The sequence below is a fragment of the Kryptolebias marmoratus genome, linkage group LG14 (genome assembly GCF_001649575.2).
Source record: "Kryptolebias marmoratus isolate JLee-2015 linkage group LG14, ASM164957v2, whole genome shotgun sequence".
Classification (NCBI taxonomy): Eukaryota; Metazoa; Chordata; class Actinopteri; order Cyprinodontiformes; family Rivulidae; genus Kryptolebias; species Kryptolebias marmoratus.
In genome coordinates, this window is record NC_051443.1 from 13296108 (window position 1) to 13311361 (window position 15254).

Consider the following 15254-nt stretch of genomic DNA (forward strand, 5'->3'; position numbering starts at 1 on the left):
TATATGTCAGGAGGACAAATAACACCTTTTCTGTTCAAATTGCCAACCCGCCACAGTGGCGTGTGTGTTGATCAAATTCACCCGCCACTTCAAATATTTACCCGCATTTGGCGGGTGGCGGGTGCTAATTTCCACCCCTGTTCATTATGATCGCCACAGCCAGCTAGCTTTAGGAAATCTAAAAATGGCTATAATTCAATCAATTGTAACAGATATTGAGCAAAAACTTGGCGTGGAAGTAGCTAAGAGTCATCCTCAACACATTCTCTGAGTGCTTGCACATTTATTAGGTTTGACCAAAATGGCTACACCTTTGTTTCTGTTTAGCACAAGATGCTTTTAGCTTGGTATGAAGGAAATTCCTTGAAGGAATTTATTTTGTCCCATGCTTTTGTTTAATTTCTGTGTTTTATGCAAGTAGAAAATGACTGTTTCTATTGTTCAAAAAAGGTTAAAAAACAAAAACAACTGGACTTCTATTCATTTTACCATGGCCTGGATGACTGAGAATCTACACCAGCATACTGTTTCTATTGTGCATTTCGTGCCTATAACTCCTTTGCATTTGTGAGATCAAGAAGGCTGGAGTGTAGACAATGAAAGTACTCCAGGTGTAATGTGAAACTGCTGGAGGGATCGTGTTCTCGTACTGCATGATAAATGAGAGCGTGTTCGCTTTTAGAACAGTCTCACCACTGAGATGTTCACGCACCTCGGTGGAGCTTTTCAGTTTTTTTTGTTTTTTTTTTTGCACAGAAAATGTTAGCTGCCGTTCTCGACAGCTAACACATCAAATGCCAAATAACTCATCAGTCACTCGTCTGACATGTCCGCCAACCATCCTTTTCCCAGGTACCTCGTGATGGAGCTTATGGACGCCAACTTGTGCCAGGTGATTCAGATGGAGCTCGACCACGAGCGAATGTCCTACCTGCTCTACCAGATGTTGTGTGGCATCAAACATCTGCACTCAGCCGGCATAATTCACAGGGTAGGGAAGCGAGGCAGCGCGTGCCGCATGTTTACCTGCTGAGTTCTGCTTTGGTTTGTGTGCCTTTAAATCCTCCACAGATTTGAGCTAATCTGTGAAACTTGTAATCATCCTGGTGGCTGTTTTGGCAGCGATGACAGTGAGAGGTCACGCTTTTTTCAGTGCAAACGAAACTCCACTGATTAAGCAGGACATGTGAAACAGATAATGGGATGCAGAGTTTAGAGTATGTTCTTCTGATTCACACTAAAGTGTCTCTCTGGCAGCTCAGCTGAAGCCCATATGGATCCTAAATGAATAAATTGGTTACCCATTTATCCTAAATCTTTGCTAACTGATTATTTATCAGTAATTGATCTTAAAATCTTAAAAAAAAAAAAACTTTCTGCGTGTGTACAAATTTGGTAGTATTCAGCTAGATTCTACACATTTACATGACATAAGTCTAAGCTTAAGATACATTCATGTTCAAAATATTTAATAAATCTGACAGAGATGTATTTGGATATCTTTTTTTTTATTATTCCATAAAAAGGAAAATACTGCCAAGAGTACACATATAAAATGTATTAAATGTTTTAGGAGTAAAATGTTACATAAACCAGGTTAAAAATTATAAATGGAAAACTGCTTTTGAAAAATTCAAGAGTATAATGTTTATAAAAACAGATAAATGAACATGTCTAGTAAAATCTTAAGCAAATATGTATCAGAATGAAGTGAAATATTTGCATTAAGACAAATATAAATCATTGTCAATGAAATTTTCTTTAGATTTGCAAATAAGACTTTATCTGATTTCAAAGTGTGTTAAATAACCAGTAATTAAACAAAAATCTGTGTGAATGTAATGAATTCACTGTATTAAATTTCTACAGTCAAAAAAATAAAGTGAAATTGTTCCAAACAGTGATGTTTTTAGCTGCATTTTCCATTTTTTGTGCTCTTGGTATAGCTGGTGGTTGACTTTTAGGTCTAACTCACTTTAAACTTAGTTTAAATTAACAAGTAGAGAATGAGAGTATAATAACAGTATAAATGTGTATACTGTTTCTGTCGATCATCAACAGACAGTCATTAATGAAGCCTGACAGCAGCTGATTAGATTGCTCATTTAAAAAAGGGTTTGCTTCCTTTCTTTTTCTCTAGGATCTCAAACCAAGCAATATAGTGGTGAAATCTGACTGCACCCTGAAGATCCTGGACTTTGGTCTGGCCAGAACCGCGGGAACCAGTTTCATGATGACCCCGTATGTGGTGACACGGTACTACAGAGCCCCGGAGGTCATCCTGGGTATGGGATACAAAGAGAATGGTGAGAGATACCGATGAATTGCACAATCACATTTGGAGACCTTTCAAATTGATGCTTTACAACATTTTTGAAGCTGTTTTTTTTACCGAGTTGGATTTTAGTAATTGTAACTGCAGCTGAGCAGACTGGAAGAGCCTCTTAAACCTGATTTTTTGTCTTTGTTATGGACATTTACAATCAGAGAAAAAAATAGGCAAAATCACAACCTCATCAGTGACTCTGGTTGAATTGCACTTGATCTAGAGTGAAGTAAAGTGTTGGAGGGTGTGAGTCACTGATTAAAAGCCCACAGAACACGTGACTGGACGCCAGCCTCGCTATGATTCATTAGTCAGAGTCCTCTCAAGAATGAAAGCCTGTGGGCGCCATCACTTTGAGTTTCCTGCAGTCACTCAGTCTAAGGCTCTGCTTTCATTTTTGTTGCTGTTGTTTCTTCAGCTTTCTGCCCGAATGCCTCTTACTAAATATTTTTTTGTCTTATCAAATAATTATTCAGTAGATTAAACTAACCTTTGCTTTCCCTTCTTTTCTTTGCCTTCGCCTCTGCTCCACCTTCACCTCTATGCGTGCAGTGGATATTTGGTCGGTGGGGTGCATTATGGGAGAAATGGTACGCCACAAAATCCTGTTCCCTGGCCGGGACTGTATCCTTGTTAATGCACAGATTGCTTTATTTAGTCATGTGTAACCATACATGTTGCGTCTCATGATAAAGTGAGTTTAAAGCATTTTTTTGGGAGTGCTTGAAAATACCCCATGCTGATTTATCAATAGAGGTGAACATCCACAGTTAAATAGAAACCTTAAAAACAAAAGATTTTAGTATTTGAACAGTTTGTTTTACCTCAGAAGAACAGTCCAAATTCTGTTATGTGGAAAGGTTATGAACAATTAATATCTTACCTGTTGTAGACGGCTTTTTGAACAGTCTCAGTTTGGAGAAATAAGGTTTAATTTTGAGCTAACGCCCAGTCCGAACGAGGGTAAGACCAAAGTGAATTCCTGCCGTCTTAAAACAAAGATAGTAGCTCAGGTAAAAACTCTTTTATAAATCTTTACACCACTGTCAACTTTATTCCTGGAGAAAAACAGTGATATTTCTGCAGGAAGTGATCCAAGCTGCTCTGGAAGTGCTGACTAGTAGTAGCTGCTTACTAGCTTCTGGTGCTATTTGAGCTATTTGAGCAAAGAGTGAGTTTACAGGTCAAAGGTAATGAAGTGTGGAAGAGAAAGTCTTTATCTGGAGAATCTCATGGGTGGTGGTTTGGAAAGAGACTCAGAGCGACAGTACTGTCTCAGTGGGCCACAGCCTGGCCATCCTAGGACCCCCCAATATGGTGGATAAACAGATGTTGGAAAGATGAAAGCAATAAAAAAGGCAAGGAGAACTGGAATAGACTCGATGGAGAGACGGATCTGACTGAATCAGAGGATGTGTACCGGAATCCGGATTGTCCCACAATGTGCACCCTGGGGTATCTTTGCTGAAAATGAGCAGCGTTCTGCCATCCTGAAGAGAACTGAGTTGAATGAAAGAGATGAAAAGAGATAAGAGCTGGTAAAGAGGGATGGGAAAAAAAAAGTGGCAGGGGTGAAGGGTGAGTGGGAGAGATGAGTTAAAGAAGAACGGATGATTTAAAGTGAGGGTGTCAGAATTAAGCTGAAGTCCTTCAAAGAGCTATCTATAACAGGTAAGATAGTCATTATTCATGACCCTCTACAGAACTGCAATACAAAGATCTGGACTACCACTTTAGGTTCAGTCATTTTAAATTTCTTAGTCGTACTCGACTTGCAGGCCTGATGTTAGCTGTATGTTCCAGAGGTGAACTAAACCACTGTCACACTTTACTGGCTTTATAACTTGTTCTTTCAACTTCAACACTCCTTCTAGCAGCGCTGTTCATATAACCCAAGTAACACCAAGAGTTTACTTCTGTCTAATGTACTGTGGCAAAAGAGAAACTAATCTAACAGTAAAATGTGTGCTTTTTGCTTGAAAATGCTGTGTGTGCTCTGGTAGTGTGGAGGTGTGGCTGCATCGCTGAGATGACGTTGGGAATGTGTGAACTTATTCCCTTTGAGACTCTGTTTATAGCAGCTGAGGTGAATCTTTTTGACCGTATAATGACAGCAAAGGCATTTCCTCTCAGCATGCTCGTGTTTCAGAAGAAAGAAATTACCAAAATAAAAGTCTGATGATGAGACATGAATTCATAAAAAATGTTAGGTTGTTCACGCAGAAGTGAGTACCTGTCCAAATAATTCCAGTGGTCATAAGTTTTACATAGACAGTCGTAACAAATACTTTGTAAAAATTCTAATTAAAAATCAGACCAAAACGTCTGGCAACAAAAGTGTGACCTCAAGTACAAAAACCAGTGATCATTAAAACATATCTGTGTACCTAAATGATTTTTTTTATAAGTCTAACCCCATATGTTGAGTTATAAATCAAAAAGCAAAACAAAAACAAGGAAAAATGATTTGTTGCAGATTATTTGGCTAAGTCTAGCTATGTATCCGCATCATAGCGCCAGAGTGAAAAGCACCACCAAAGGAACTAAAAAGAACAACAAAAGGAAACTAGTGTGTGCTTTACAAAAAACAGGGACACAGAGAATAGAAATCCGATTAGAAATCAGTGGGACACACTTAAAGCGGTAATCAGGCTGTAGTACAGCTAATCAGAGCCTCAGTGACCATCCTCTTGTAAAGATGCCATAGACAGAGCACTACTTACAGACTCCGTCGCTGACAAGAGCTCCACACAGGAATTATCAGCGGCTGGTTTCTGTGACAGTTTGGGCAACATGATGAATGATGCATGTGCTTCTATAGACTACAGAGAAAAAAAAAAAATATCAAAATTATCTAAACTAGGGGAATCCTGAAGAATATTGGCAAACTGTTGAGAAGAGAATATGTTTTTTATGCTTTAATGGGTTCCTGTTTGTTTGGCAGGAACCTGAGCAGGACTGCAACATGTACAGTGAAGCACAGAGGTGGGAGTGTGATGATATGGGGTTGCGGAAATGTTGTTTAACACACAAAGAAATACCTCTTATTTTGAGATTTAAGTGAATGCGTTTAGTGGTTCTTCTCAGCTGATGTGAATACAAAAAATCTTGGGGGATGGCGAAAGATGGCAGGGTTTAATTTATCAGTGGAAGGATAACAATAAACGGATTCTGCCTTTTGACCTGTTTTTTGTTTGAGATCATGTCTCAGTGTTAGTCTTATTTGTGTCTAAAGCTACGTATTTTGTGCTAGACGCTTCAGAATGATGAATGCAAGTGCTGAAGTTGAATTAAAGATTTGTTTTTGATGATTTTCTGTTCAGCAGAAACAAACAGGTTTAAAGATAAAACCGACAGAGAACACATTAGGTTGTCATATACTGTGGATATCTCTAAACTTCTGTACATATCCAATTATTGCTGATGAGTAGAACAAGCAAAAAAATCCTCAGGTTTAAACAATCAGTTATAATTTAATGAATTGCCTTGTTATTACTTATTTTTTACCTCTGCCCATAACGTGCTGTAGAGAGAGACTGATCTGTCAGGTAATTTCTTTTCTTTTCTTTCATAATTGGCATTGGCCACTCTTGAGCATACTAATCTGATTAAAAAAAGAAGCAACTGAGTATAGCGAGTTAACTTATCTCCCATTTATCAGTGCACTTCCTGTGAGAGCTGGAGGTGGGGTCTGTCATAGCAAGGAAACAAACACTGACAGAACCTAAAGGACGTTTGCAGGAATCTTATGCTAATCTTATGCTTTACTACCAATCTTTAAAAATCAATTAGAAGGATCGCAGGATCTCTTCCCGACCTGGGGTCTTTCTGGGTGGAGTTTGCATGTTCTCTCTGTGTGCACATGGGTTTACTCCGGGTACTCCGGTTACCTCCCACAGACCAAAAACATGCATGTTAGGTTAACTGGTAAGTCTAAATTGTTCCTCGGTGTGAGTGAGAACCTGAATGGATGTTTGCCTTGTTTTGCACCAGCTCCCTGCAACCCAGAAAGGAGAAGTGGGTAAAAGAAAATGGATGGATGGGTCCTAACCAGTTGTAGCCTTGATGACATCATCACTAGTGGCCCATGTAGTCTTTTAAGCATCACAGATATAAGCATCGGGCTTTGTAATGAGACATAATATTGTTTTTATTTTTATTCTTTTAGAATCTAAGTTTTTCTTACTGATTGGTTCTAAGCTCTATTATTCCTGCGTTTTGACTGTTACACATTCTACTATGAGCACTGATGCAAATTTCTTCCATCAGTTTAGTTTTGTTTTGTTATTCAGCTACATTTTAAATACATGAGTATGTAACTATTATTTTTCATTATTTATACACCAAAAACAAACAAACAATAAATAATCAGCTTCGTAAATCAGCCATAGGTGACTTGATCTCTAAAAAAAATCAACATCGACCATTAAAAAACTAACCAGCCGATCTGTAACCCGCTGCCAGCCCTTTGACAACTAATTAATTTATAATAGTGGTAACAAAATGAAAACAAGATGAAAATGTGCCGTACGTTTGCAGCATACGACAACTGCAGCTGCTTTAACCAATACCAATTAGGTTCCTTGTTCTGCTGCAGCCTTTCAGTGCGCCCACCACAGGATCTGACATTCAACATTGATTAATGACTATCAGCGCACACACTTGGACGACTTCACACGTGGGCGGACAAACGAATCATGCTGGAATGCTAAGGCCGTCTTTCTGGTCTTTGTGGGGAAATTTTTTGACAACAGGAAAAATGACCGTCCTTAACGTTTAAAATGGTGATTTTTAAGCAACTTAGGGGCGTGTAGAAACACCGGGGGGTGCAGGTGTTTGTGGGAATACTCTCCTCTCCAGAGCCCTGAACATGCAGCCTGTGGAAGATTAATGTTCTGCACAACGAGAAAACTCTGCAATGAGCTCAGCAGCATCTCTTACTGGAAAGAAAATCCTATCAGTTAATATCTAGTACTCCATCCCTTCTTATTGTAGATCAATTAACTATGCTCACGCACAATTTTGTTCCTCTTTTGCTCATAGATCAGTGTTAGATCGGTACCTTATTGCTGCTCTTCTTGATTTATTCATGGACATTTGGGCCTGAAGTATTGACCTTGCTGAGGTTGGACTCTGCACCTTCCTTAGTGTTTAACAAATGATGGTATAGAAGCGAAGTCTGTCCACACAAACTGGTAACAACACTGTGGGCTGCAGGATTACAGCTTGGTTGATGGTGGATTAACAGCAGCATGTTAACTATGTAGTTATAATAGTCAGGAATTTGAGAGTTATTGTATATTGTTATGCCACAGCCATAAAAGAAAGCCATTAAGTATGAATATGTTTCCAACTCTGTGAACCCATATAGGTAACTTTTTTAGCTATAAACAATTTATTTTGGGAAGGTGAAGCAATTTTAATCTTACCTTCAGAGGTCAGTGAGCCTGTTTAAGGATATTTTTTATTTCTGCACTGTGAATCATTACATGTGTTATCACATGGAGTTTTAGCCCTTGTCACTTCTTGTTTCTAAAAATAACCTTGTAAAATATTGTCCTGTTTCTAGAAATGTCTTCATCCACATAAAAAAGCCCAAAACGACCCTAAATGTTGTAGTAATTGTGCCAGTCCCGTATGTGCTGCTGTAACACTGCCACAAAATTACTATAAAAACAGGAAACAAGGCATGGAGCATTTGCACAAAGCTTGCACACTGAGTGCAAATATGTAAACAAGAAGAAGAAGAGGACATCCTGAGATCATAGGTTAGCTCAGAGGCGGAGCAATGAAATCCACATTTTTCCACAGGTTGCATTTTGGCTGTCTGGAGAAAAATCCAAGGGTTAGCTTTTCACATCGTTTTTTAACTCTGGTACTTGTTTTTAAGAAACACTTTTTTGGGGCTGCTAAAACGATAAAACAAACTTCTATGTATTCACAAAAATCATTCTTGTATGAACGGCTCCTTAAAGTGAACAAGTTGATCTTTTTGTCTCTGAGTTTCAGTTTTAGTGTGAGTCATGCACAATTTTAGAAAAATTAGTCATAATGGTTTATCAAAATAACTTTTAGATTCTAATTTGCAAAATAACCTATTATAAATGAACCATTAGCTTGTGAAATAAGAGTAGAACTTGAAAAGTAACTCCTGTAAATCACTTTAAAACAGCTTCAGTTATAATTATTGAGCGATAATTTATTAGGCTCAATTATATTGTTTTCCCCGAGGTTCACTGTTGAGTCATTTGATTCTCATGACAGTTGTGAAAATAGTTCACTTTAAACTTATATTTCCATCATAGCCTTGAACGTGACAACAAATGTGTGTGTGCGTGTGTGTGTGTGTGAGACCCAGTGGACATGTGGTCAGTCGGCTGCATCTTTGGAGAGGTGATAAGAGGAAAAGTGCTGTTCCCTGGGACTGACCGTATCCTTCAACCCTTTGCTGTCAGGATTCGTAAATATTCTAAAATGAGCAGCTCGGCGTCAGACAGACACGGGAGACCAAGATAATAGGAAGTGAGTTTATTTTACAGTGAATCGGGAGCAGGAATAATTACAGGAACCAGGAAGCAGAGGACGTGGTAAGTATTTCCTTGGTGAGGAAGGCAGGTAAGTATTATATCCACAGGTGGGAGGCCTTACTGTGCGAAGGATGATCCATGGCACGGAGGTGAGTCCAAAGGTAGGTATTTTCCAGTAACAGGTTGGCAGATTCTCCAGGAGGCAGTAGGTAAGTATCCCTCACGAGGCAGGCAGACAGGCACAGGCAAACAGATAGGTAACTTATCTCCGAGGCAGGTGTCCACAGCAGACCAGACTGGGTCCACGCAGGTTAGGTAGTCCTAGGTAGGTAGAAGCACGAAAAAATACAAAAAGCTCAGAAAGGGTTCACTAAAAAGCTCGTAATTCACAAGAGGCTTAGCACATTACCACAGAGGCAAAACAATGCTCCAGCGCTGGTCTGGTTCCCACCACGGCCTTAAGTACCAGCTGCCTTCTGATGAGCCTGATCTGCCACAGGTGTAGAGGGAGTGACGAGGAGCTGCCAATCAGCCGTCGAGATGGCCCACCAGGAAGTACCAAAAATACTAAACCTCCAGAATCACCACATTTGCAACCTCCTCACGCTTGTGTCGCATGCTGGGTGGATGGGTGGGGTGGAGGGCGGAGGCTCTGTGTGGATCTCAGCCAAACTCAAATGGAGGCAGGGAAAAGGTGGAAGTGTGAAACGTTTCAGCAAAATGAAGAAGCAGAGGCGTCTCTGGTGGCTTTGGGTGCAAATTGCCTCATCTGGCACCATGTTGGAGAACGTTTAGAGGGGAGGGGGTTGTTTGCTGTGTGTGAAGGGGGGAAAAAGGAAAATATTTGATGTCGGATGGGAAAGTGAAATGCAATCAAGCATGCTCCACAAGCGCTCACACAGTCAAGACTCTGTTTGCTCTAATAAATCGTTATGGAGGTTCATAATCAGGTCTGTTCAATATACTGCTTTTGCGACAAGCCTCTGGATTACCGACCAAAAGACTTTCCTCCCCCATGAATATCGTAACACAAACATAAAACCAGTAGCTTTCTGTGATGGCGGTGGACTCCACAGGTTCCCCTTCCAGGCGTGTTTCTCTGAACCTTGACCTGCCGCTCCAGACATTGACCAGTGGAACAAGGTGATCGAGCAGCTGGGCACACCCTCGCCAGAGTTCATGAAGAAGCTCCAGCCCACAGTGAGGAACTATGTGGAGAACCGACCAAAGTACGCAGGCCTCACCTTCCCCAAGCTCTTCCCCGACTGCCTTTTCCCTGCTGACTCCGAGCACAACAAACTCAAAGGTGAGACGCTGTTTCTTCATTATTTTAACTCATTTATCTGTAAAATGCCTAAAAGACCCATTTTAATGCACTCACTTCTAGACACTTTTGTGCTTTTTAGTTATGTAGTGAATTATGTCCTAAAAAGGAGAAAAAGCTTAACATATAAATCATATAAATAACCAAGCTGCTTTCGTTCCTCAAATTATGGGTAACTACAAAAATGCTGAAGCTAAATGTGTACAAAAAACTAATTTATTGCTAAAGTTGGATTTAATCATGTGTCCTGTAAGAGAAATGAGGTGTTTTGTCACATTATGCATGACTGAGCAATGAGAAATGCTGTTAGTATAAAATGTAATACACACCTGAAATATTCCTGCAAGTATTACAGAAACCTTGTATTTTTTTCTCCATTTTCACTGAAAAGCAATTTATTTCTCACTAATGTGTAAGTCAGATGTTTTTATTTTCTGAAGGCATGCGAACAAGTCTTACTAATGATGATTCTGTCCAATCAAATCCCACCACAAAGGGTGTATCAGCTACATTCACAGAAATTGCACATTAACTACCTTTTCTTTCCTCCCTTCCCAACTAACGTGTCTTATGTCTTGTGCTGTGATTAAATGTTGGTAAAGGAGATTTTGTCTAAATATGTGTTTGTTTTATTGATTGAGACGTTGCCATAAAATGCTTATAAGGAGAAAAGAAGACCTGAAGGAAAGTGTTCATGTTTTGCTTGAAGATATTCCTAAATGAGTGAAAATCTTACAGCAGATTTCCACACTTTTCTGCTGCACTTTTACTTGGACTCCTTATTTCTTTACTTTGAATCAAAGGATAAATTGTTAGAAGGTAAAATTGCATGGTTAAGTTTCGAATTAACCTAAAATACTAGGTTTAGACATTTAAAGTCCCGTGGTTTGGGTTGGGAAAAACAAAAGCCACAGTTATGCCTGTATCTCGCTGGGCTGCAACTGTTGGTGACGAATTGTGAAAAAAAAGTTCACGATGGAGTTTCCAAAATGTCTCAAAATGTTTGTGACAGTTTTAAATGTCCTCGGCTTCTTGCAAAGCCTTGCTCTGGTGCCTCTGGAGTTTAGAACGTGTTTGCAGATTTTGCAAATTCCCTCACAAAACGGTCACAGAGTTGCCGTAGTCATCCGGAACCCCGCCGGATCCATTCTCAGTTTAGTTTCCGTGAGTCAGAAAGTGCAGGAAAAGCGGGACACCTGTGGGAGGGGGCAATGATCTGCGAAACCAAACTGTGACTGACTGAAGGCAAAATAAATAAATTTTAATTTTGAATTAAGACATGATAAAGACACTTGGTGACTAAATTGCATCAAACGAATTGCACATTATTTGCAGGACTGTCGCCTGAATGATAAAACTTTTTTTTAGCAATTACAAATAGAAGCAAGTATGTTGTGAACACCAATTCAGTGTGATTCCAAATGAAAACTGCAATTTTGTGCCTCCAGCTAGTCTGCATTCGTCACAGTCCAGTAAGACACAGGATTTACAGAATTTATTATTTCTGTTACGTATTTGTTGCCCCACACAAAACAGTAAAGGTACATTAAAGTCTGACAGTAATATTGAAGTGTTTCAGAAATCTGTGCAGTGATTGTTAAACTTTACCTCAGCATGCTTCAGCTTTTTTGAAAGTTATTGCGGGCTTTAAAAAGTTTTAAAAAGTCACATTGTCCTCATTGATTGTTTTTGCTAATCATTTTTTTTTTACATTCTGTAAAATATTCCAACTTTCTAAGCAGGGTTTTGATATGCAGAAAAAGCTGAGTTGTGTTTTCTTCTTCACATTTTATACCGTCTGTCTCCGATGAACTCCCAGTCTGAGAGCTGATTTCAGCCTCCTTCAGCACATCGTCTCGTTCTGCTCTCTCAGCTGGGAAATGAAGAAGAAGAGAATATATTTTAACACTGTTTTGTTACCGTCTCCCTGCATCAAAGCTCTAGACTTTCAAATCCCCACGAATCCGTTTTGTATTCGGGTTGCGCTCTGCTGGAGTGACGGCGGTTAAAGGGAACGCACCCAGAGAGGCAGAGTGGGAAGGCGTAAGAGCGAGCTGAGGCGCTTCTCTTTGGTTCAGGCAGGAACTGAGTCAGACATGAGGGAATTTGGTTATTTTGAACTCACCAGACAGGGAATGAGGAGGATGGTGGAAGTTTATAGAGCTGCTGTGTTTTTGTCATTCACAAAACCCAGAAATAAAGGTCGCACTCATTTAATTTACATTTCTCTGTTCAAAACTGAGTTTCTTTTGTTCCCAGCTGCTGTAGGGTCATTATGGTGAAGGTCAGTGTGAGTAAAGGAGGAGACGGGACGGGTTTCCAACTTAAACCAAAAACAAAACAAAAAGAAAAGCAGCAAGATGAAGTTTTCCCACTGCTGTGCTAATTAAAGGACCACGATATGAGTCAAACAGGAGAATAGGAGCTTTAAGCGACCCATTAAGACACTTAATAAGTGGCAATTATCATGAACAGAAACAGAAGTGTGTCCAAAATAGAATCTAAATTCTCTCTGTAACTATGTGAAAGTTCTTCAGTATTACTAAATGACTTACTGTTGGTGGTGTTTTGTAAATCCGCAGCACATTTGGTCAGTTTCGTGTAATGCATCATGCTGTTTTCTCCCCGACGTCCAGCCTGCAGCCCTCAGTAATGATCGCAGCGCCCCACACAAACACAGAGCAGCTGTGGAGCGTGTTGCAATAATTACATAATTTCCTCGCTGCAGTTATCCAAGCAGACGTCAGTCATTTTGAATCATCGCAGCAAGGTTTTTCATTCAACTTTAGAACAACACCAAGATAAAAACTAGTGATGCTTTTTAATTTGTTCTGTTTTTTTTTTTTTAATGAACCACTGCAGAGGTTTTTCTCAAATTATTTTACTTTTGATATTTAATTTATATTTATTTTGTATCATAGATTTAAATTTCATAACTATTCATCACACGATCACGGTGGAGTTTATTTTTAAAGAGTTCAGATCTTTTAAAGTGGGGAACATTTAATATCTTACATTTCGTATCAGTTTTTGTGTACGCTATTTTCCAAACCTTTACATTGCTGCCAAATGCACTTTATATGGTTATTTGCATAGAGCCTAATGATTATTTGAGGCACAGATAACAACAATGAAGCACTTCCTGTAAGAATCCCATAATATTTCTGCCAGAATAATTGTGTAATGTGAAACTGATGGCAGTGTGGAGGGTAATAAAGTAGCGACTGCGTTGAAGTTGTTTAAGGATAAACTTTTGGCTCCACTCAAACTAGCTGTTAGTTCGTCATTTTGGTCAGAATTGAACTGGATTTGTTGAAAGATCTATCTATAACAAGTAAGATAATAATTGTTCATAACCTTTCCACAGAACCCCACTTCAAAAGATCTGAACTATGCCTTTAAGCCTTTTTTTAAGCCTCGTAGTCTTATGTCTGAATCATCGTTACTGACCAAGTGCTAGCCTAAAAAAATAAACAACAGATGCAACTTGGAGGAGGTATTTTTTTGTTTTGTTTTTTAAAAGAGCCAATCAAAGCGTATAAAAATTGTATAATTACATAAGTTAACAGCCTTTCTACCCTTGTTTGGAAAATTTATATCATTATAAAACTAAGATCACTGTGAAATACTGATTAAATTAAATAAGCAGCTATTTTCAGTTTTTCACTCCCCTACTTTAGTTACTTTCAGTTTCACATGTCAGTGGTGTTAGATGAAATTCTCTTTTCTCTGCGTAATCCGCTGGATGTTGTTGCTTTGTGTCTTTCAAACCACAGCAAGCCAGGCCAGAGACCTGCTGTCTAAGATGTTGATCATTGATCCTGCTAAACGGATATCAGTGGACGAGGCGCTGCAGCACCCCTACATCAACGTGTGGTACGATCCAGCTGAGGTGGAGGCGGTGAGTTGGCGGAGCTTGGAGCTCAGTCCTGTCCTTCTTGGTTTAACTCGTCAGAACTCAGTTTTACTTTGTACTTAAAGAGGATGACTAACATATGACAGATGCATGTTACTAATTTATTAATGATAAATGCCATTAAAATGTTAGGTGACTACTGAATAGAAGTTGCTTTTTTAAAATATATATAAATACATTAATAAAGGGTGCTTGCACAGATTTTCAAGATTGCATATAAACCCTCTTAATAAATGATATAGGGAAGTTTACGTTGATAAATTCATGTCCAAAATAGAACGGCTCACTTTCCTGACATCTGTCCTTCTGAGGCCGACCTGTAATGGTGCCTGATTGTTATATCAGTGAGATTGCAGTGAAAGAGCTGGGAGGATTATGGTGTTAGAGTCTGACCCAGGACGGTGATAAGAAGCATTGACCGGATGCCAGATAGCGTATCTGTGTCCCGGTCAATGAAATGGTATCCTTAGCAAGTCAACACTCCAGAAATGTTCTCATCTTATCATTAGTCAGCTGTTTAAACCTGACTGGAAAGGTCTGATGTGGTACATGTTAATAAAGCATTTAATTTTAAAAAAATCATTATTTTATCGAACTGAAAGTAAATGGCATACATACGGCTTCTCCTTTTTTATTTATCTTTCAAAACATCTTTAAACTCCACATGTAATGACTTTTATGGTACTGCTGATACAGTACTGCATGCTGCAAAGCACAATATAATTTGATATGATGCGATACAAAACAATTTAATTCATTAAAATGTGGTACAATACAATAAGATACAATACAATAAAACATGGTACAATATATTACAATACAATACAATAAAATATGATATATTGCAATAACATACAATATACAATACGATACATTATGATACGATTCAACACATTACAATAAAATACAATGTGATGTTATATGATACATTATAATATGGCACAAAAAATATACTTTGTTGTCTCTGGGGGATTATTGTTTTGGACTCTCTGCTATCTCAATACTTCCCTTTACAAAAGATCAATAAATTCATAGACTGTTAAAAAAAACTAATACAACAAAATGCATCATCTGTTTAATAAAATTATATTCAAAACTCTTTACTTTCATTTTTGCTTTCTCCTTTTGGCTATGTTTTTTCCCCCTTTTTAATATCCATCT

General features: G+C 38.8%; 1 protein-coding gene and 2 long non-coding RNA genes across 10 annotated transcripts in view; 1 reads left to right on the forward strand and 2 right to left on the reverse strand.

The window, feature by feature from the left end:
* The window catches only part of mapk10 (mitogen-activated protein kinase 10), a 48912-nt gene that overhangs the window by 25326 nt on the left and 8332 nt on the right, over window positions 1-15254 (forward strand). For all 8 annotated transcript variants that reach the window (XM_017407662.3, XM_017407664.3, XM_017407661.3 and 5 more), the window contains 5 exons: window positions 853-991; window positions 2141-2306; window positions 2879-2950; window positions 9977-10159; window positions 13954-14078. In XM_017407662.3, coding sequence (XP_017263151.1) covers window positions 853-991; window positions 2141-2306; window positions 2879-2950; window positions 9977-10159; window positions 13954-14078 — 685 coding nt within the window. The remainder of the gene's footprint in view (window positions 1-852; window positions 992-2140; window positions 2307-2878; window positions 2951-9976; window positions 10160-13953; window positions 14079-15254) is intronic.
* On the reverse strand, window positions 9037-9324 carry LOC119617678. Its single transcript, XR_005234040.1, has 2 exons — window positions 9263-9324; window positions 9037-9174 (listed from the first exon to the last, which is right to left on the reverse strand). It is a non-coding gene; the product is annotated as an uncharacterized LOC119617678 (long non-coding RNA).
* LOC119617679 lies at window positions 9329-13170 on the reverse strand. Its single transcript, XR_005234041.1, has 3 exons — window positions 12733-13170; window positions 11973-12050; window positions 9329-9666 (listed from the first exon to the last, which is right to left on the reverse strand). It is a non-coding gene; the product is annotated as an uncharacterized LOC119617679 (long non-coding RNA).